The sequence below is a fragment of the Brassica napus genome, chromosome A10, assembly GCF_020379485.1.
Source record: "Brassica napus cultivar Da-Ae chromosome A10, Da-Ae, whole genome shotgun sequence".
Taxonomy (NCBI): Eukaryota; Viridiplantae; Streptophyta; class Magnoliopsida; order Brassicales; family Brassicaceae; genus Brassica; species Brassica napus.
This window is the reverse complement of record NC_063443.1, coordinates 15,197,447-15,210,926: the sequence shown is the minus strand read 5'-3', so window position 1 is coordinate 15,210,926 and position 13,480 is coordinate 15,197,447. Positions and strand designations below refer to the sequence as shown.

General features: G+C 39.7%; 5 protein-coding genes and 1 pseudogene across 7 annotated transcripts; 2 read left to right on the top strand and 4 right to left on the bottom strand.

The window, feature by feature from the left end:
• LOC125579011 lies at positions 1-938 on the bottom strand (annotated as a pseudogene).
• Positions 939-2,591: 1,653 nt separating this feature from the next.
• Positions 2,592-3,488, top strand: BNAA10G17990D (protein METHYLENE BLUE SENSITIVITY 2). The gene has a single exon (XM_013810515.3). It carries the CDS (start codon positions 2,987-2,989, stop codon positions 3,296-3,298), a length of 312 nt encoding a protein of 103 aa, XP_013665969.1. The 5' UTR covers positions 2,592-2,986; the 3' UTR covers positions 3,299-3,488.
• A 663-nt stretch (positions 3,489-4,151) lies between these two features.
• On the bottom strand, positions 4,152-5,598 carry LOC106370513 (tyrosine-protein phosphatase DSP5). 3 transcript variants are annotated; one of them, XM_013810514.3, is made up of 5 exons: positions 5,346-5,591; positions 5,078-5,165; positions 4,835-4,892; positions 4,701-4,744; positions 4,152-4,609 (listed from the first exon to the last, which is right to left on the bottom strand). In XM_013810514.3, exons 1-5 carry the CDS (start codon positions 5,495-5,497, stop codon positions 4,334-4,336), a joined length of 618 nt encoding a protein of 205 aa, XP_013665968.2. In that variant the 5' UTR covers positions 5,498-5,591; the 3' UTR covers positions 4,152-4,333. The 3 variants fall into 3 exon arrangements, with proteins under 3 accessions (XP_013665968.2, XP_022549224.2, XP_048598223.1); XM_022693503.2 differs by lacking the exon at positions 4,835-4,892 and having other exon boundaries at positions 5,346-5,598; XM_048742266.1 differs by having other exon boundaries at positions 4,701-4,892; positions 5,346-5,594.
• A 579-nt stretch (positions 5,599-6,177) lies between these two features.
• Positions 6,178-7,195, bottom strand: LOC106370512 (CRIB domain-containing protein RIC4-like). Its single transcript, XM_048742267.1, has 3 exons — positions 6,932-7,195; positions 6,709-6,837; positions 6,178-6,623 (listed from the first exon to the last, which is right to left on the bottom strand). The coding sequence occupies exons 1-3, from the start codon at positions 7,053-7,055 to the stop codon at positions 6,418-6,420; spliced, it is 459 nt and encodes a 152-aa protein (XP_048598224.1). The 5' UTR covers positions 7,056-7,195; the 3' UTR covers positions 6,178-6,417.
• Positions 7,196-8,146: 951 nt separating this feature from the next.
• LOC106370511 (receptor-like kinase LIP1) lies at positions 8,147-10,787 on the bottom strand. Its single transcript, XM_013810511.3, has 5 exons — positions 10,438-10,787; positions 10,162-10,328; positions 9,822-10,011; positions 9,354-9,748; positions 8,147-9,275 (listed from the first exon to the last, which is right to left on the bottom strand). Exons 1-5 carry the CDS (start codon positions 10,532-10,534, stop codon positions 8,340-8,342), a joined length of 1,785 nt encoding a protein of 594 aa, XP_013665965.2. The 5' UTR covers positions 10,535-10,787; the 3' UTR covers positions 8,147-8,339.
• Positions 10,788-11,151: 364 nt separating this feature from the next.
• LOC106372006 lies at positions 11,152-13,480 on the top strand. Its single transcript, XM_013812131.3, has 2 exons — positions 11,152-11,376; positions 11,548-13,480. The coding sequence occupies exon 2, from the start codon at positions 11,548-11,550 to the stop codon at positions 13,339-13,341; it is 1,794 nt and encodes a 597-aa protein (XP_013667585.2). The 5' UTR covers positions 11,152-11,376; the 3' UTR covers positions 13,342-13,480.

Below are 13,480 nucleotides of genomic sequence, written 5' to 3'. Positions count from 1 at the left end.
TCATGCACCCCTAAACTTGGAACCGGCAATACTCAACCAGCCTTCTCTTGGTGAATCATATAACTTTAACATGGCACTGAGCCTCTCCACGGGGACCTTGATAACATCAACACGTAGCCTTGCTGTCATACCTACGTCACTAGCAAGGAGACTTACGTCACCAGCAAGGCGACCATAACAGTACGCACCAAATCCGACCACAGGTAACCCACTGAAACCAAGCACGAGTGCAGCAAAATTAACTGAAACAGCCGAATTGACTTGACCACTGGTTCCAAACCTAGCCTTATTGCAGACCAGTAAACCAGTTTTACAGTAGATAGCAAAATCTTCACAATTGTTGTCTGTGACGTCATAATCACCAAACCACCCATCTATAAGCAAATGAAAGTTTGCACGGAAAAGAACATCCTCAGGAGGATTTGAAGGTGCTAAAGTGCAAGTACCACCTCTAGGGTTTAGCAAGAAAGGCAACCCAAGATACATCGTACTTATAGAGGTAATTAAAGATTTCCTCCAGCAAGAAAGCAATCAAGACAAGAAGTAATGACCTTGTCACCTTTGAAGCTGGAATTATCTTTGCAAACCAGACACTGAGGATAATTAATTAGGAGATGAACTAACGACGATCTTGTCCAAAAAGGTCCCGGTTTCAGTTTGTCGACCACCTCCACGAGTAAAATGTATGACTTTGTCATCGCCTACATAGATTCCTGCAAAGGGAGAAACATTCAATAGAAACATAGAAACATATGTTTTCTTTAACCAAAAAGAAACATAGAAACATATAAAGGGAAGTGAGTGAGGGAGAGAACCGTGGTGAGCATAGACGTAGGCAGTACGCCATGAGTATATGTGATCTCCAGGCTTTACTTCTTCTCTGGAGATTTTGTTTGAGAATAGTCCCATTTGGAAACTTCCTGACCTTTTTTTTTCTGTCCGAGCTGTGCGACTTTCTGTCTTCCTGTTTCCGCATGCTCAAATACTAGTTTGATCTCTTTTAGTTATTGGACCAAATGCTCAACCAATCAAGCTAAAGGTTAATAACTTCTTATGATTTTCGAATTGGTCAATTCTCAAATGACAATTCTCTCGGATAGTTTTGTTTTTAAGTTTTTATCACAAAAATAAACTTAAAAAAATAAAATGACCAAAATAGTTTTTTTTTTAACTTTTTATATTTTTTTTTATTTTTAAAAATTTGAAACCCTATCCTCAAAACTCTAATCCTTAACTCTAAACTCTAAGTTTAAATTAGTTAACTTAAAGTAAAAATCTTTTGGTCATTTTAACACTTTAATAAAACTTATTTTGATCATTTTTTTCATTGGAAACTATTTTTGTGACAAAAACTTAAGAATGACTATCATAGAGATTTCTCATTCTTCGAATCATAATTCCCATTTCTTCTATTAGCTATTTAGAGACTTTATTAAATTCTTTGAACTTTCAGATTTATTGGTTATCTCAGTTTATTATTAAGTATTTTTTTTGTAAATTTTTTTATATGATTAAGCCATAACCCAAAATAATGGTACCAGATTGTTTCTTCTCTGCTTATAAAGTTGGGAGGTCAAGCCAAATAAATAACACCAGCACCCATCAGGGTTTAATCTTTCAAAGAGGAAAAATTGCAATAAATAGAACCAATATTCCGGTGTTTCAAGAAAAGAAAAAAAATAGAACCAATAATCCGGTATACAAGAAATAAATGTGTTTAAAAAAAAGTATATAAGAAATAAATAAAACAGAGCCAAGAGAAATTCAAATCAGAAAAGATGCTATCGAAGACTTAGAGAGAAGTCGAGAGCGTTTAAGAGAGAGAAACCAGATCAGAGACTGGGATCCGGCGTTCGGCCGGCGCGTGAGCGTCTGTGCCGGCGCCGGAGCCTTTCCTCTTCTTTTCTGTTTGTTTCTTTTTGCTTCTTCTGCACCGTCCCTCCAAGATCGCTTTGTCTGAGCTCTGGTTCCGCAACCAACCGTCATCGGTGGCTCGGTGGTTAGAGTAACGACGCGATCGATTGGAGGCTCCGGGTGTAGATGGAGCGACTTGAATGTTCAGGTACTGGCTCTGGGAGAAAGAGGCTACCCTAGATCCGTCGTCGTCAATTTCTTTTCGGGAAGTGGAGGCTTGCTCAGATCCACCGTCGCCGGTTCTAGTTTCCAGGAAGGAGAGACTCACTTAACTCCGCCTTCGCCGGCTTTTGGTCATGGAGAGCGGAGACTCGCAAAGCTCCACGCTGTCGTCTTTGGGTCCCTTAGTTTGTTTTGGGTTTTTTTTTCCTTCTTGTTCGGTTTCTGGGTGGTGTTGGTTGTTGTGCTTGCCTTCGCGGTTGTGTATGTGTCTAGCGGAAGAGCATTCAGAGGAAGATGATGCTCTCCGATAAAGAAGACGAAGGCAAGTGAAGAAAGAAGAGTTTGGTTTCGAGATCGCGATGGTCGCGATGGAGTTCTCGTTCTGGTGTGATCCGGCGAAGTTGCAGAGTTAGTGTGGCCGTGTCAGTGATTACGGCGCGGTATACTGCTGCTAGGGTTTCCACCTGGTTTGGGCTGTAAGCCTCATCTTTAGATGAAAAGTTTTCACCCATTTCTTAACACTGCCGATTATACGGTTGTACTTGTACCACAAACAAAGACTGTAAAACAGAGAAAATAACATTTGATATCAGTAGAGAGATACTGCACTCAAACTTAAGAGTGTCAGGCTTCGATCGCGTTTCTGACGAGTATTACTCGCTTCCAGATCTTACCACGTGTCATTCTGTGATCTGTAGAGGACTGGAATTAATATGATACAAAGTCTTACCATGCACCGTACCGCACATTATAAATTGTCTATATAATTTATTTATTAATTTTAATATTTATAAACGTGCTGATAAACAATCTCGCATCGAGCCTCTCACCCCCGCCCCTCTCAAATCCTTTCGTCTCTCCAATCAAACAAATTAGGGTTAGGGTTCCCATCTCCGCCGCCAATCAAACGATGACAGGCAAGGCGAAGCCGAAGAAGCACACGGCGAAGGAGCTCCAGGCGAAAGCCGACGCAGCGCTGACCAACAGAGGAGGAGGTAAAGCTGGGCTCGCCGACCGGACCGGGAAGGAGAAAGGAGGCCACGCGAAGTACGAGTGTCCTCACTGCAAGATCACGGCGCCTGATCTGAAGACGATGCAGATCCATCACGAGTCGAAGCATCCGAAGCTGCCTTACGAGGAGCCGAAGAATCTCCACGAGGTTCTTGCTGCTCCTGAATCGTCCAAACCTAAACCTGGAATCAGAGGAAGCCTCAAGAAGTGATCTTGGTGATTTGTATCGATTTCCTTTTTTTAATTTATAAAATTGTGATCTTTATTTTGGGTTTTCTATGTGATAAAATGAAAAAAAACTGCAACGATGCTTGCTATTATATAAAAAGGTTACTGATATCTATTATGAATCTTCTGTTTTTAATTATGTATTGTTTTATATTTAGCTGAAAATTCTCTCATCTGGTTGATCTTTGGTGAAACGAGCTTCGAGTTTGGTTATTTGATTTCAATCTGTTTGTTTATATGCGTGTGTGTTAGCAGACATGTTAGTTAAGCCAATTCTGCTAGTGAAACCTGTGAGAATTTGAGGAAGAGATTAGTACTTTAATTTTGTGTCTGAAAAGCTTTAGAGAAACAACATTTGTGTGTTCAAAGTATTTGCCTCCCCTTTTTTCAAGCTTCCAAAGGCATCTAGACGAGTTAGATGTGGTTATGGTCTATTTTGACGAGAAAGAATCTAATTCTCATTGCGCTTGGAATTGATTACATAGTATCTGATCTTTCCGACGACTTGAGTAAACAGAATCAATGCTTTATAGCTTTTCGTGTGTTATTATTCTTCGGTTGGTGGCACAGGTAGAAACGCAATTTATTTTCCACTCGATAGTTATTCATTCTTTTCGCACGATAATCGAATTTCGAATACTCAACAAGACGACAACTTTATTTTTGAGATGTGAAACCAAAACACGACTTCTTTAATCCATTTTCCTCTTTCGGGCTATAATGGGTCTTTTAATGGTAATTGTTTTACCTGGCAAAAGAGCAATCCAGTTTGTAATATGACAGATCTTAATGAAATGAACAATTGTCAACCACTATCTTTGAGTTTTTTCTGTAACTGACTTGACTAATAATAATTTAAACAAAACAAAATCGACATGTGTTGTTAGTTTCTTAAGGAATCCAATCTGTAAATTTCTCTAGGCTGTAAAAGAAAAAGATCAAATCCCTCTGTTGTAGACGTAGTATAGAGAATCTAAAAAGAGATAACGATATAATCCTCCGATTTCAAAACTTCTGTTCACCACCCTTTGGTGGCTTGAGGTTTGTGCTGTTCTTGGACAACAACATTCTCTTCCTGATACAGCAACTTTCTCCTCTTCAGACCATAACCATTGTACTGGTAGATTATGCTGTACAGACATTGCCTTAACCCGTGCACATCGAACTCCTCTATGAACCTTAAATCTCTTTGTCTCCATTTCAACCCCGCACACTTCTGGTATTCCTCGAGAACAGATGATAAGCACCAGTTCTGCACTTTCCTCAAGCATCCCACAAGACAACCTGTCCTATGCTGCGAGACAAAATACAGAGACACCATTAGACCTCAACCTATTCTCAACCCAAAGCTTATGAAACCGGATAAAAAGGGTTTGGGGCTTTACCTTTCCTTGCTTACAGTGGATGAGAATTGGATGGTTTCTAACATCTGTACCCAAACAAAAGGAAGAAACTAAATGAGAGATCAAAAAGAGAGAAGATACTAAGACATCAAAGGATCTCTCTTCTGATTCCTTACCAACAAGTACTCTAAGAGCACTCAAGACTGTATCCTTTGGCATAGGAGTTGGAGGATCCTATGGGTGCGTAAAAAAAACACAATCCAAACTCAGAAAACTCAAAGACGCTATACAAGCCAGGACAAGACTTAACGGGAACAAGACATGGCAAACATAACCATGATACAAAATGAAGCTAATAATCCAATTTCTTCAATGATAAAAAGGTCTACAGAATATCAGCAAATGAAGAAAGCATATACCGTTTTGCCTTGGATACCGAACTGGAAAAGCTTGTTGGATTGAAGAGACTTTAGATTCTCCTCAGGGTATGGTTCAGGACACAGATAACTGTTTTCCATAAAAACCCAACAAACAAACAAAACTTGTTTTTTTTTTGTTGTTTGTAATCCAATTAAGCAACGAGAGTGAAAGAGAGAATCTTTACATGAAAGATTCTTCTTTTGATAAAAAAAACAAAATCCCAGGAGATTCAGAATCAACTTAGAGAAATAAAGAGAGAATCTTTACATGATGGATTTAAGATTGAGTGTCGATAAGAAACCGAAATTCTCGAGCTGAGGAAACCCAGATCGGTAAACTCCGTCTTCCACCATCGAGAAATTCGCCGGCGGAATCAAAACCTCGCCGTCGTCGTTATCATCCTCGATTAATAAACCCATCAATCTCAATCGAACCTGTTTCTCTCTCTCTAACGATAAAGAGAGAGAAAGTGATGGCCAAGAACAAAAACTCCTCCAAAAATCTAGAGAGAGAGAGATTAAATTGCTTTAACAAAACAAAAAGTTTTATTTTTTAAAGGATTAGTGGGATAATCACATCAAAAGTGGGGTTTTAATTTAGTCTTGAAAAAGATTAACGGAGATTTAGGGATAAAGATAACAACTTAAAGTTGGGTTTAGTTTTACTTTTAAGGAATGTTTTATCTGTAATCTCCCAAGATTATGACACATCCTACGAATCTATCTGTTTGACTTACAGATTGTCAATTTTTAGAAATTTTCTTTTTTTTTTTGTTCCCACAGCAAGTCATTGTTTGGTTCACGAATCAACAACGGTTTCTAGAAGTTAAAATCATTTTTTGTTTTGTCTAATGGTTTGATAAAATCATATATTTATGACAATAAACATTATAATAGCATGAAGTTGTAGAATCAGATTTAGTTGTTTTTTTTTAACATTCCAAGTGCTTTGTTGATTATATTTCAAAATCATCTGAAGTGCCAAAAATGAAAATCCTCAGTACCATTAATAATATCAGAAAATAAGTCTAAACTTAACTGACTGAAAATGCCTCCAATAATTTATTTTATAATAATTCATGATAGTATTCTGCTTAATATATTCTAAAACATTAAAATTATTTTATAACAGTTTGCGCATTATATCATATTCATTTCTTACTATTTACATACAAACACATTTAGATATTATATATAACCACTATATACTCCAATATATATATACGGCATATCATACATTATATTTATAGATCAGATATCCCCCATATCGGCCATATGTATCAAAGTATGTCTAGATTCGCGTACAAAACATAAAATAAATTTAAATAGAGGAAGTGAATTTATAAAGTTGGTTGAAGATGAGCAACTCCGGCGGTGGCGTCTTCTTTTGCAGCGGCGGCTGCGAGCAACTCCGGCGGTATGAGATCTTTCCATTCTCTACTGCTTTCCCAACCAATGTGCGATACATGTTTTACGTTTGTCGGAGCTCCTATCTCCATTAGTCCTGATGTCTCTCCTTCTTCACTCTCTTCTTCTTCTTTGTAAGCTACGTTATTAACATGAAGCAAAAAAAACATATATAAAAAGTGGGTCTATCAAGTGTTTACTTTGAAAATATTAGATAAGATTACCAAAGAGTTGAGAAATGGTCTTGAAGCTCTTGAAAAGCCGGTTAATACCCGTAGATATCTCCGGTTTAGATACCGCTAGGAACTTGAATACATTCTTCATGTTTTCTTCCTCCTCTTGGTCACGAATCCCTTTCGAAAACACATCAATATATCACATAAAAGATACATGCATGGGATTTTACCTTAATACATACACTACAATATCTATGAATAGGGAAAGAACCTTGAAAAGAATGGTGGTGATGATGATGATGCTTAGAGAGAGGAGATAAAACGTCGACGCTTGAGTCGGAGATACATCCGACGGAGAAAGGAAGCACCACAAGTCTCTCCATTCTATCTCTCATTTTCTACCAAGCCTTTCCTTTTACATTACTTATATTCATATTGCGTATATATACTATGAAAATGATAACCCACCAAATGTTTTAATGTAATTCTATATTGTTTTGTTTATAAACTTTGTTGGAATACAATTTGGTGGTGGTCGTGTTATGTGTTCTTCTAACTTTGTTGTGAAGTTACAATGATGTTAACGTGTGCACATGAAGCTACGGTTCGCTAGAGAAGAAAGTGATAGCTTTAGTTTTATTTTCTTCTTTTTCTTTTTGCATTGAGTTCAACTACTGTTTGGTAGATTGTTTCTTTTAGTGACGTATCCTTTGCAAGTACATTTGATATTTTGAAAACTATAATACTGTATATATGCATTTTGTAAGAATTTGAGTTGTATCAATACATTTCTCATCGATCAATCTTATCCAAATTTTACACACTTGCTTTTTATTATTTACAAAAAGAAAATTCCTGTAACTAAAAAATAATTTTAACTTCAGATGGAGTCTATAATGAATACTCAAGAACTCTATAATGTATGCATAATGATTGGCTTAAATGATTAAAATGTACATTATGTGTTACATCCCCTTGGAACCAAGCAATCTATTATTAGAAAATTGAACATTGTCCTCAGCAGAATATAACACCAAATGTTATGATGCCAAGGCCTTCTTTTCTGTACTTATATATAATATATTTTTTTTTGTCACATTCTTAACCATTTGATACCATTATAAATTGACCACTTCACATGAATAAATACATATAGTTGAACCTTTTTATATGTATAAAGTACAAATGTACAACGAGCCATCTCAATAATTGACTACCACAATCGGTTCACAAAATGCTTTCTAGATCTAACCCATGAGTTCATCTACTATACATAACATATCTTAGCAAGCCTAGCTTTTAGAAAAAGTATAAAACATATAGTAATTATTAGAAAATAAAATATGGTTTCTATTAGAGTACTTGTGTATAACTAGTTATAATCTTGTAAGTCTGTAACATTGATCTCCTAGCTAATGAAAATATTTTGGAAAACAAATGGTTAGATAATGTATTGTAAACATTTTACTCCTAACATAATGTGATCAATACACACAAAAGTGTGTGTTAAGTTTCATATTTCCGAAAAGAGTTGCAGACAAATGTATGTTAGATTCATGCGACAACAACTGGTTTGTTTTAAAACAAGAGAAGTCGAAACATTTTTTTCGTGTTACAAATGTCAATCATGACTTTTTTTTAATCAACAAGTTCTGAGAGAAAACTCTTGAAAAAAATATTCACTCTCGATCAGAAGAATCATGGTCTTCTTCCTCTGGTTCGATGCGACGCAAAGACGAGTCACCACTTCCCTCGCATGTATTATCGTCTGAATAAATACTTTGGACTTCAGATTTTGAGCTATGAATATGCTCAAGCCGAGTTTCATGATTCTCCTCCTCCTCCTCCTCATTATCATCATCATCATCATCATCATCATCATGAGCAAGACTATTGACTCGCATGCTTGTGTTGTTAGACGAATCATTGTGATTTCTTTCGCTGTCAAACCGCAAAGAAAGCAAACTCTCTCCATTTGATTTAAAGCTGCTTTTACTGCTCAGCCTCTCGTTATCTTCCTCTTCAGAGCTATAACCATACTTTATCTTCAAGCTCTGAGCAGTTGCATTAGTTTCTTCAATAGACCTTCTCCTCTCGCTTCCAGAGTCAGATGAACTGCTAGAGCTTCTAGCTTTCTCCAACTGAGGAGAATCTTGTTCCTCTTCTTGATCCTTCTCTGAGTTTGAATCAGACTCGTCTTCTGAATCATTTCCGTTTGTTTCCTCATCTTGCTTCTTCATACTTCTTGATTCTTCTTCTTGTTCTTCTTCATCTTCCGAGTCTGATGATGAGACACTAGATGCGTCATCTTCCTCTTTCCGAGGAAGTGAAAAGGGAACCACAGAACAAGAACCGTGTCTGCTCAAAGCAATAGACATACTCTTGTCCCTAAACGATGAAACTGGAACCGCGGTTGGAATACCATCAGTAGACATGGAAAGGAAGCTAAGCGCAACCATTACATCGCTTATCAAAGGACGAGCACTTGGTTCATCTTGTAAACACATTGATGTTATCGCCACTGCTTGATTCAACCCTCTCTCTGAGAACTTCCTCCTCAAGAGAGGATCCGCCATATCCGGATATCTAGTTGGGTCTCTAAATATCGGTTGTGCCTACGCAAAAAAAAAAACCATAAACAAATCATCAAAAAAAGATGGCTTCAACGACAAGGAAGAGATGTAGCGTGTTACCCAAGCAACTAGGTTTTGTTCATCGTTAGGTTTAGTAGTGTCAATAGCTCTTCTACCAGTTATAAGTTCAAGCAACACAACTCCAAAGCTATAAACATCTGATTTGATAGTGACCTCGTCTCCTCGAGTGTACTCAGGTGCTGAGTAACCATAAGTGTCCATAACCCTTGAAGAAAGAAACAAGCTGTCACCAGCCCCGGGGGATAGAATTTGCAAACCAAAATCACAAAGCCTAGGGTAAAACTCGTCGTCTAACAAGACGTTAGAAGCTTTCAGATCACGGTATATCACCGGTGGATTCACTTTATCATGTAAGTAATCCAGTCCTTCCGCTGCACCGAACGCAATCTTCATCCTGGTTATCCAATCCATATGCTTGTGGCTTGGCTTTTGCTCTGTAGATCAAACCCCATTGTCATCTATCTCTAAAACATTGAAAATGTTATAAAAAGGTGAATGTTATTTTACCGTAGAGGTGGTCTTGAAGGGAAACACTAGAGAAATATTCATAGACTAAAAGCCTTTGGTCTCCATCAGCGCAGTATCCTATCAGCTTGACGAGATTCGGGTGTTGGAGTTTAGCTAATGACAGGACTTGTGCTTGAAACTCTTTGTTACCATGTAGTCCATGCTTGTCTAGCTGCTTCACAGCTACCACCTACACTCACAAAAGCAACCAAATAACTTTTTTTTTTTAAATACTAAGAGGTTTGGAACCGAAGCTACAACATGTAATATTAGTTTCGTCCCATCGAATCATTGAAAAACGTATCTAGAGTTGTGAACATTTTGAAGGGGAGTAACAAACCTGGCCAGTAGATTGAAGGGTTCCTTTGTAAACTCTACCGAACCCACCTTCTCCTATAAGACATTCTTGTCGGAAGTTCTTCGTTGCCATCGCTAGTTCCCGGAAATTGAATGTTTTAAGCGGCGTTTGCTCTGTTTCTCTTTCCTCTATATGTTTCGTCGTCGCCACTGAAACCACGTTTTATCAAGTTTTCATAATTCGAAAGTCGCGGGAAAAAGAAAGCTAACAGCTTTTTAAAATATATGTAAAATGCTTTAAAAACGTTATTATGATTACCAGGTGGTCTGAAGTCGTGATCATCGTGTTCGTTAGTCCCGTTCTTACAAGAAAGGTTTCTGTTCCTTTGTGAATTGAAACACGGAAAACAATTCATGATTATCAGAATCTGAAAAAGCCTAACTTTTTTTGTTGTTGAGGGGATTAACGATGGCGGGGTCCTTCAAGAGGTTGAAGGACCCACGTTAATGTGTAATAACTTTCTGTGAGATTGTAATGAAACGAAACAGAGGAAGGTAGATGAGACAGAGAGAGAGAGAGAGAAAGGAATTAAGAGAACCAATCAGAATAACATGAACGCATCCGATGAACCATGCGAGAAGCAGGGGACACAAGTTTTTTTTTTTGTCTTTTTACAAACTAATATGTTCTGTTTTTTTTTTTTTTTGCAACTTTTGTTCAAATCCATAAAGCATGGACAACCATCCTTCTTATCATTTACCTTCAATCTAATTTTAAAATCTAGTTTTACTTAGTTGTCTTATCAAAACTTACCAAATGCATTTCATGTTATGTTTTAGTAAAAGACATTACTGTCTTAGAGTTTGAAAAATCATTATCCTATTTTTTTTTGTCAACGAACCAGATCATCATTTTTTTAAAAATAATATTTTTTTTAACAATCGAACCTGATTATCCTTACTACAAGGAAAAAAATTAATGTTACATTTACACCATTACGAACATGACACGTGTCAGAATCTTTAAGTTTAACCTTCCACTTTCCCCCATCTCTCTCCCCTTTGTTTCATTTCTCTCGTGTCGCCGTCTGAAATTCCTCCACCCTGAAAAACAAAACCTAGATGCTTCAAATCATGGTCGCTTAAAAGCTTCGCGGAGTTTGTTAACCAGCTCCGAAACTTCCAAACAAACGTGATTCACTCCGGATCGAAGATCCCATCATCCTCCCCCATTAGTTATCCAATTTCTGGAAAAAAGGTGAGTTTAGCTTTAATCAATCCTCTCATCTGGAATCTCTGTAATGTTGTTGATTTTGTAAAATGGGTCTCTTTATGAAAGGATGCTCCTTTTTGGTTTCAATTGAGCTTGTGAATTAGGGTTTCGTGTGTTCCGTTACTCTTTTGACTGTTTATGTCTTCTTCCTAGTAGATGCAATGCATAATGGCGGAAGGAGCTTTAATCACTCTAGACTCCGACGACATTTTGGCAACAGCAGATCATCATCATCATCCTCTAGCTGTCGGCACAGAGTTTCCCGATGTGGAAACCTGCAGAAGAACTCTAAAAGACTTGGCCATCGCTCTCCACTTCGATCTCCGCATCGTCAAATCAGACCGGAGCAGATTCATAGCCAAATGCTCCAAAGAAGGCTGCCCCTGGCGCATCCACGCCGCCAAATGCCCAGGCGTCTCGACGTTCACCGTGAGAACGCTGAACGCCGAGCACACCTGCGACGGCGTCCGCGACCTCCACCACCAGCAAGCCTCCGTCGGGTGGGTTGCTAGATCGGTGGAGGCGCGGATCAGAGACAACCCTCAGTATAAACCCAAAGAGATACTGCAGGACATAAGGGATGAGCATGGAGTTGCTGTTTCTTATATGCAGGCGTGGCGCGGGAAAGAGAGGAGTATGGCTGCGCTTCATGGTACTTACGAGGAAGGCTATCGGTTTCTGCCCGCGTATTGCGAGCAGATTAAGGTGTCTAACCCCGGGAGCGTCGCCTTCGCGACTGCTTCCGGGCCTGAGAGTTGTTTCCAGAGGCTGTTTATTGCGTACCGGGCGTGCATCTCCGGGTTCTTCAGCTCTTTTAGACCTCTTCTTGAGTTGGATAGAGCGCACCTCAAAGGGAAGTATTTGGGAGCGATACTCTGCGCGGCGGCCGTCGACGCGGACGACGGTTTGTTCCCGCTGGCGATTGCGGTTGTGGATAACGAAAGCGGTGAGAATTGGTCTTGGTTTTTGTCCGAGGTGAGGAAGCTTTTGGGGATGAATACGGATACAATGCCGAGGCTGACGATACTCTCCGAGAGGCAGAGCGGAGTGGTGGAGGCCGTGGAGACGCATTTCCCCACGGCCTTCCACGGGTTCTGCCTCCGTTATGTCAGTGAGAGCTTCAGGGACACGTTTAAGAACACGAAGCTCGTTAACATCTTCTGGAGCGCGGTCTACGCGCTCACAGCTGCGGAGTTCGAGGGGAAGATAGCGGAGATGAATGAGATCTCTCAAGACGTGGCTCGCTGGTTCGAACTCTTCCCTCCACACCTCTGGGCTGTTGCCTACTTCCAAGGCGTGAGATACGGACACTTCGGGTTAGGGATCACGGAGGTGTTGTACAACTGGGCGTTGGAGTGCCACGAGCTCCCGATCACTCAGATGATGGAGCATATCCGTCATCAGATATCGTCCTGGTTCGAAGCGCGCCGGGACATGAGCATGAGATGGAACTCTATACTCGTGCCTTCCGCTGAGAGACGGGTTACGGAAGCTGTGTCGGACGCGAGGTGTTACCAAGTGTTGAGAGCCAACGAGGTGGAGTTTGAGATAGTCTCGACGGAGAGAACTAATATTGTTGATATAAGGACGAGGGTGTGCTCTTGCAGACGCTGGGAGCTGTACGGGTTGCCGTGCGCTCACGCGGCCGCGGCGCTGATCTCGTGCGGTCAGAACGTGCACATGTTCGCGGAGCCGTGTTTCACGGTGTCGAGTTACCAGCAGACGTATTCGGGGGTGATCAAGGAGGTGGCGGATAGGAGGATGTGGAAGGAGGAAGGAGGAGAAGGAGGGTTGATGAGGATACGGCCGCCGAAGACGAGGAGGCCGCCGGGGAGACCGAAGAAGAAAGTGGTGAGAGTTGAGAATTTGAAGAGACCGAAGAGGATTGTGCAGTGTGGGAGGTGTCATTTGCTTGGTCATTCTCAGAAGAAGTGCACACAGCCCATTTGATTGACACCACCACCACCACCACCTTTTGTTTTTCCTTGTTTGTTTTTTGAAATGTAACTTTGTAATGTTTTTAAGTTCGACTTGTTTGTTTTAGAGAGACTTGTCTTTAATGGAAATAATAAAAGAGTTGATGTTACCT

Excerpts from the sequence above, each read along its gene's own strand:
- BNAA10G17990D (XM_013810515.3), top strand. The coding sequence starts at position 2,987 with ATGACAGGCAAGGCGAAGCCGAAGAAGCACACGGCGAAGGAGCTCCAG.
- LOC106370513 (XM_048742266.1), bottom strand. The coding sequence starts at position 5,497 with ATGGGTTTATTAATCGAGGATGATAACGACGACGGCGAGGTTTTGATT. Across the intron at positions 5,166-5,345 it reads CTCAATCTTAAATCCATCAT|TTATCTGTGTCCTGAACCAT; the intron begins GTAAAGATTCTC and ends TATGGAAAACAG. Across the intron at positions 4,893-5,077 it reads TCGGTATCCAAGGCAAAACG|GATCCTCCAACTCCTATGCC; the intron begins GTATATGCTTTC and ends ACGCACCCATAG.
- LOC106370512 (XM_048742267.1), bottom strand. The coding sequence starts at position 7,055 with ATGAGAGATAGAATGGAGAGACTTGTGGTGCTTCCTTTCTCCGTCGGA. Across the intron at positions 6,838-6,931 it reads TCACCACCATTCTTTTCAAG|GGATTCGTGACCAAGAGGAG; the intron begins GTTCTTTCCCTA and ends TGTTTTCGAAAG. Across the intron at positions 6,624-6,708 it reads GACCATTTCTCAACTCTTTG|CTTACAAAGAAGAAGAAGAG; the intron begins GTAATCTTATCT and ends TTAATAACGTAG.
- LOC106370511 (XM_013810511.3), bottom strand. The coding sequence starts at position 10,534 with ATGAATTGTTTTCCGTGTTTCAATTCACAAAGGAACAGAAACCTTTCT. Across the intron at positions 10,329-10,437 it reads TCACGACTTCAGACCACCTG|TGGCGACGACGAAACATATA; the intron begins GTAATCATAATA and ends ACGTGGTTTCAG. Across the intron at positions 9,276-9,353 it reads AACAAAACCTAGTTGCTTGG|GCACAACCGATATTTAGAGA; the intron begins GTAACACGCTAC and ends TTTTTTGCGTAG.
- LOC106372006 (XM_013812131.3), top strand. The coding sequence starts at position 11,548 with ATGCAATGCATAATGGCGGAAGGAGCTTTAATCACTCTAGACTCCGAC.